The sequence below is a fragment of the Triticum aestivum genome, chromosome 2D (genome assembly GCF_018294505.1).
Source record: "Triticum aestivum cultivar Chinese Spring chromosome 2D, IWGSC CS RefSeq v2.1, whole genome shotgun sequence".
NCBI lineage: Eukaryota > Viridiplantae > Streptophyta > Magnoliopsida > Poales > Poaceae > Triticum > Triticum aestivum.
Window position 1 is genome coordinate 434,235,294 of NC_057799.1, and position 6,591 is coordinate 434,241,884.

At 51.3% G+C, this 6,591-nt stretch overlaps 1 protein-coding gene across 1 annotated transcript; it reads right to left on the minus strand.

Moving 5' to 3' along the window:
- Positions 1-4,033: 4,033 nt before the first annotated feature.
- Positions 4,034-5,711, minus strand: LOC123049524 (protein JINGUBANG). Its single transcript, XM_044472428.1, has one exon. The coding sequence runs from the start codon at positions 5,655-5,657 to the stop codon at positions 4,329-4,331; it is 1,329 nt and encodes a 442-aa protein (XP_044328363.1). The 5' UTR covers positions 5,658-5,711; the 3' UTR covers positions 4,034-4,328.
- Between the last annotated feature and the right edge of the window lie 880 nt (positions 5,712-6,591).

Consider the following 6,591-nt stretch of genomic DNA (forward strand, 5'->3'; position numbering starts at 1 on the left):
GGAAGTTGGCATCGCATCGCATGGTGTACTTCAAATGCGTGTGGTCCAGAAGAGAAAACGAACTGTTCATGTAAAATAGAGAAATCGGACGCCTCCTCCTCCAAAAAAGCTAGGTTTTTGCCTCCCGCCGGCGCCGCCGCAGGTCCACCTCCTCTCCGGTGGCCGTAGGGCCATGGGGGCGCGGTGGATCTCGGCAAGGGCCGGTGGGAGGGCTCCATTTTTAGTCGTTTCTTTCAATTTTGCTAGGGTTTGTGTCCTGCTCAGAAAGACGAGACGGCGGGGCCTCTCTGAAGATGGAATAAAGGTCTCTCGTCTAGCCCCCGTTTTCCAGCGGTGTGTCTAGCAGCGTTGGTGGGCGTGTTGAGGTGTGCCTCCGGCGGATCTATCTTTGGTGGATTTGTTCGGATCTCGTCGTTATTCGTCTGCGTTCGTGTGTTTTCGGATTGGATACTTCTGATCTACGTTATTCTTCATCTGCGGCGGTTGCTACTCTGGTGCGGTGGTCCTACGGGGCCTTAGCACAACGACTTCCCGGCCGTCTACTACAACAAGTTGTGCCCGACTCCGGCGATGGAGGGGCGATGACGGCGGCGCGCCTTCAGCTCGCTTCAGTGCTTGTAGTCTACGGATCAGGATGTAATTTCTATTATTTTTGGTATTCGTTGTACTGTCTTATGATTGAAAATGATTAGATCGGAAGTTCTCTCGCAAAAAAAAGTAAAATAGAGAAATCACTTCTAAAATGAAAAGAAATATTTTTTTGATCTCTGGCTATAGTAAAAAAACACGTCTTCCTTTTTTTCTGTGGAAAAATCAACTAAGTTGAGGGGAAAAAATTAGAAAAACATATTGAAATTTTAGACAAGAAATGAGGTTTTCATAAACTAGAAATTTTGGAGAAATTAACTTTAAAAAGAAGATTTACTCCAAAAATAATACTATAAAATTGGAGAACTGAAGGAAACAATAAGAAGGTAACCAGAAATTCATAAATATAAATAATATTCTTTTTTAAAATTGGTTATAAATAACATTATAAAAAACATGGTTTTGACCGAATTACAAAAATGACGAACCAAATCGTTGCTTCTTAATACGGGAAATAAGAAATTGAGAAAATAGATAACATGCAATATGGTACATGTTTTGACTGAATTACAAAAATGGCGAACCAAACAGTTGTTTCTTAATACGGGAAATAAGAAATTAGGAAAATAGATAACATGCAATATGGTACATGTTTTTGACTGAATTACAAAAATGACGAACCAAACAGTTGTTTCTTAATACGGGAAATAAGAAATTGGGAAAATAGATAACATGCAATACGGTACATGTTTTTGACTGAATTACAAAAATGACGAACCAAACAGTTGTTTCTTAATATGGGAAATAAGAAATTGGGAAAATAGATAACATGCAATACGGTACATGTTTTTGACTGAATTACAAAAATGACGAACCAAACTGTTGTTTCTTAATACGGGAAATAAGAAATTGGGAAAATAGATAACATGCAATATGGTACATGTTTTTGACCGAATTACAAAAATGATGAACCAAACAGTTGTTTCTTAATACATGAAATAAGAAATTGGGAAAATAGATAACATGCAAGACGGTAGGCTCTGAACTTTTTCTATTAAAGAACGATGCATTTTTCTGCTTTTTTTTTTAAACGGAGGCAAAAGCTTTGCCTCATTCATTGAATAAGAGAGAATAGAGTTAGTTACAAACAACCCCGAGTACACGGCATGCGGATTACTCGCGCAATAACAAAGGCCCTAACTTTTTAGCGCCGGCGGTGATCCAAAGGTTGGTCTTGGTGGCGATGGAGGAAAGCAGCACCATCGGTGGGGCGCACTTATGCCTGAAAACTCGTGTGTTTTGCTCATTCCAAATTGTCCATGAAAAAAGCATGGTGAGGGATGTCTTGGCTTGTCTGTGCGGAGTGCCGCCGTCGCAAGTACCTCCCCGCCAAGAGTGGGCCGAGTCGAACAAGGGCCAAGTGAAAATGACGAAGTCGGGACGTGGTACTTCTCAATGACCAAGGACCAAAACCTTCTAGAGAAGCGGCATTTGAAGAAGAGGTGGATCCCACTCCCTTGTTCCCTCTTGCAAAGAGGGCAAAGATCACAGTTTGGCCACCAACGCTTTGCCAATCTATCCGTGGTCTAAATCCTGTCTTAGAGAGCCAACCAAGCAAATAACTTGACTTTTGGGGAGCCCAAACTTTTCAAACCATAGGACAAAGAATTAATCCTAAGAATTGTGCCTTATATGTGGAGGCTGCCGAGTAGTGCCATGAAATCCAGTGTTTCCAAAGGATGTCATCCTCGGAAAGTTCGTCAAGATGGACCTCGTGTAAAAGTATCCAAAGAGTAAAGAATTGCATGACATGCTCAGCGGATATAGTGGTGGATGGACTGATCTCTTTTGGACATGAAGAAGAGAGAACAGCCTGCAAAAAAAGAGCAAGAAAGAAAGAACCCCATGGTGAGCAGAGCACCCCACAGCCCCATCCCAGTTCAAGCTCATGGTTCATCAGTTGGACCACTGAGGGTATGGCTCATCAGCTCACGCGCGTTCAGTGCCAGTTCGAATCTGCCCACGCCAACATGAAAGCTACTAAGCTCCAGGTAGATCTCCAGCTTCCAAGCAACCAATGGATGATCACTTTACAGCTGCACGGATTTGCCCGGTGGTTCGGTACACAGCACCGACTAAACTATGTATGTGCATGGCACGTTTGCGGTTGGCATCCCATCTTTCAGGTCCTCATGGTACAACAATAGTCCACTAAATCCAGTTCTTTGATGTGTTATTACCAATGAAAAAATAAACGCGCTATGATAAAATAAAGTGGCACTTAAAATACGCTACTAGCTTGCTATATTGCACTATAGCGAAACATTATACATTGATTTATTTAAGTGAGACAATTCTCATATCGCTATAACATACTCTCTTTTTTCACTGGTTACATCACCGGTAGCTTCTTCCATGATTTTATCAAAACATTAAAACAATTACTCATTTTCAATGTCAAAACTGATAACACATACAACCATGCATTTTCTCAAGAGTATTAAACAAATAAACAGACCAAGCACCGGTGCCAATTCTAATTTTAACATGGTCCCGCTTACCTCCTCTTTTCACATGGGAGGTAAGAAGATAAGAGTTAGTCCGACTCATTGCTTAATGAAATCAACGGCTTAGATTATTACATACTCTTACCTCTACCGGGATCTATCGGATTAGCTTCGTCAATCAATCATCACCAACCAACATCTTTCTTGGAGAGCAGCCATTAAGTCTCACACGCACCACCTCACGCCACCCGATTGCAAACCACCATGACGTGCCGCCATGATCGAACCACCGCGCCACAAACCATTGATCTGGGACATCACCCCCGTGCCAAAGCTAGTCACATCGGTCCTCCAATCTGCCGGTATGACCCTGATCACTCCCGGTCAAGGACGAGAATCGTCACCTTTGCGCCAACTCCCGTGTCACGACACTAGAGGAAGGCCCCACATTCGGGTGCTTTGTCCAACGATATTCACTGGTGGTGGCGCCCTGCGAGAGGTAGGGGCATCTCCTCCACCACGGTCGCCAAACAGCCTAGCAACCCCGACACACTAGAGCATAGCTCAGCGGCCATTGGACCCAAATCGGGACGCCAAACCTGTCCCAGGACTTTTGTATCCTACGCTTCCGTGCCACGGGACGACCTCGACGTTGCCCTACAATGGCGACAAGGGAGAAGGGGAAGCGAACGAGGCCCTCGACAGCCGGATATGAGCTCCTGATAGCCTGCTGGGGCCGCACAAGGAGAGCCATGGCTTCGGGTTGATCTAATGGAGGTGACTTGTTTTCTTTTATTTTCTTACCTTTTCATTTCTAATGGTTGAGAACCTTCGTGTCAATCTTAGGTAAAGAATGTGGCTAGGTCTCGGTCGACCAAGTCTTAGTCAAGTGACGTAACATGTAAGGAAAAAAAACTAAAAAAGTTTGCACGAATCTCCACACAACATCTTATGAATATAGCATCGACTCAGACTTGGTTAAGTTCATCCGATTGAGATTTACAATCCCGTGGGGTAAATGGCTAAAAGAGGTAACTTGTGCCGATAAGTTTCAGGCGACCTGCATTGGATTCACCACAAGAAGTTCGCCGAAGTCCAAACATTACAGGTAGATAAATTACCTCTTTCCTGTATGTACACGACCGTACGTATCTCTATCTCAACTATCAAGATCAGATCAAAAATCAGGAAAACACACTTTCCAACGTCAGAAATCGCAGCAAATCCAACCTACTACAAGCCCGTCGTCACCCGCAACGACCAGACCCGCACCTCGCCGTCAAAGCTGGCGCTGCACACCCTCCATTCCTCGCCACCGTCATCGCCGTCGTCTCCTCCCTGCAGTTGCTTCTTGCCCGGAACGAGAGCCACCGCGACCGAACGGACGGCGCTGCCGTGCCCGTCGATCACGGCGACGCACGTGTGCCCCCGTCCGTCGGTCTCGCGCCGCCAGGCCCGAACCGTGTGATCCGCCGACCCGCTGACAACCAGCCCGTCCCCCGCGCACGCGACGGAGAGCACCGCCTTGCGGTGCCCCCGCAGCGCCCCGATCGCGACCATGTGGCTCGCGCTGTCCTCCCGCTCCCACACCACGACGCAGCGATCGTTGCCGCCGGAGTACAGCACCTGCCCCGCGCACCCGACGGCCACGGCGTTCACCGCCGCCGTGTGGCGGGAGAGGGTGGCCACCAGGTAGTAAACCGGCTTCTTGCTCTGTCGTTTGGCGGTCTTGTCGGACGCCGGCTTGGGCGCCCAGACACGAACGCGCCTGTCGGCGGAGCCGGTGTACACCGTGCCGTCGGGAGCGACGGCGACCGCGTTGACGGCATCGTCGTGCGCCGGCAGCGACTGCAGGCAGCGGAGGGACGGGATGGCCCAGACCTTGAGCGTCTTGTCCCAGGAGACGGAGAAGAGGAGGCGGCCGTCCGTGGACGCGGCGACGCCGGACACGGTGTCGGCGTGCTCTATCCAGAGCCGGCGGTGATGGCGTCGGACGGCGACGTGGTTGGACGGGAGCGGGAATCGGCGCAGGCGGTCGGAGACCGTGGGGAGCGCGGCGGCGAGGCGGATCCGGGCGGGCGCGCGCGAGGAGGCCCGCCACAGCCGCAGCCTCCCGTCCTGGTGGCCCGTCACGGCCTTGCCTCCGTGGACGTGCGCCACGCACTTGACCGAGCCGGCGGTCGCGGTGTCGTGGCCCGGGTCGGAGGTGGACGTCGGCTCCAGGGTGCAGAGGTCGTGGAAGGCCACGGACGCCGGCCTGGCGACGACGAAGCCGCGGGAGGCGTCCACCACCGCGACAGCCGCTGCCGCGGCCGCCGCCGTGGGCGGAGGGAGGAGCGTGGCGACGTGGGCGAAGGAGGCGGCATTCGACGTGGCGGCGGAGAGCGAAGGGAGGGAGGTGGAGGAGGACGCCTCGGACACCGCGGCCGCGGCGGCGGAGGAGGAGGTTGAGACGGTGGAGGAGGAGGTGGAGGCGACCGAGGCGAGCTTGTTGCTGCTGGCGTCGCTTTCGCCCGCGGCGGCGCTGGTGGTGGCCATGCAGAGGCGCGGGAGAAGCTTCATTGGGGAGGCGGCGTGGCTGCTCGATTGGAATGGAAGGTCGTGCTGGGTTCGCGACCGGGCGGGGGGCCTATTTGTAACGCGCGCGCGGGTTACTCTCCGGGTTGCCACGCGCGAGCCGGGACTCTGCAATACGGAGCGCTCCTGGCTGGGACGGTTTGGCGACCCGTCGGCACAGTACTCGCTTTGACAACTCGTGGCAAGGTGTCGGGGACTCGGGGCGGCGTGCAGTCGTGGTCGCCTCGCGTCAACGTGCGATGCGACCGAGAGGCCTGCTGCCCGATCGGTGCAGCGAGCGATCGGGCATCAACCTGGGATCAATCAGGCAGCAATCTCGCTTTCACCGGTGGCAGGGTGTAATGCAGCAGTACAGCGGCATCTTTCGCTTCTCTTTCGTTGAACAGAGCCTGTGCTCCCTGCCACGGGCGACGTTTGGCGAGTTGTTTCCGTCAGGGGGAGAAGGCCGCTGATCCTAGTACAGTAATTTTTATTTTTATTTTCGCGTGGGAATCTCAATCTCTCAACCTGATACGCAATGTGCTTTCATCGGGGAAATGCATGCAGTGCGGCACGTACGGCAGCATCTTCCGCTTCTCTTTCGATGAACAGAGCGTGCTCCGGCGTCCAGCGAAAACGGTTGGCGAGTTGCTCTCCGTCAGGAAGGACCGCTAGCTGATTCTGGCTTCATCCTACATTCCTGATACGCAATGTGTGCCTGTAGTAGAATCAGAGGTCCAACCAGATCGAAGCTCGGGGCATCGATCGCTTCAGTGTGTATGGGTAAAGCGTTGCACTCGATGAAAGTCCTGCCTTTTTTTTGTCTTCATCCCATGTCAAATCACCGGGACTCGGAACGTGGGACGTTTCTGCCTAGCCCCACGAGGCTAGGAATAAAACATGTCACGGTGCAGCCTCTCTTTTTTCTCCCACTCAAAGG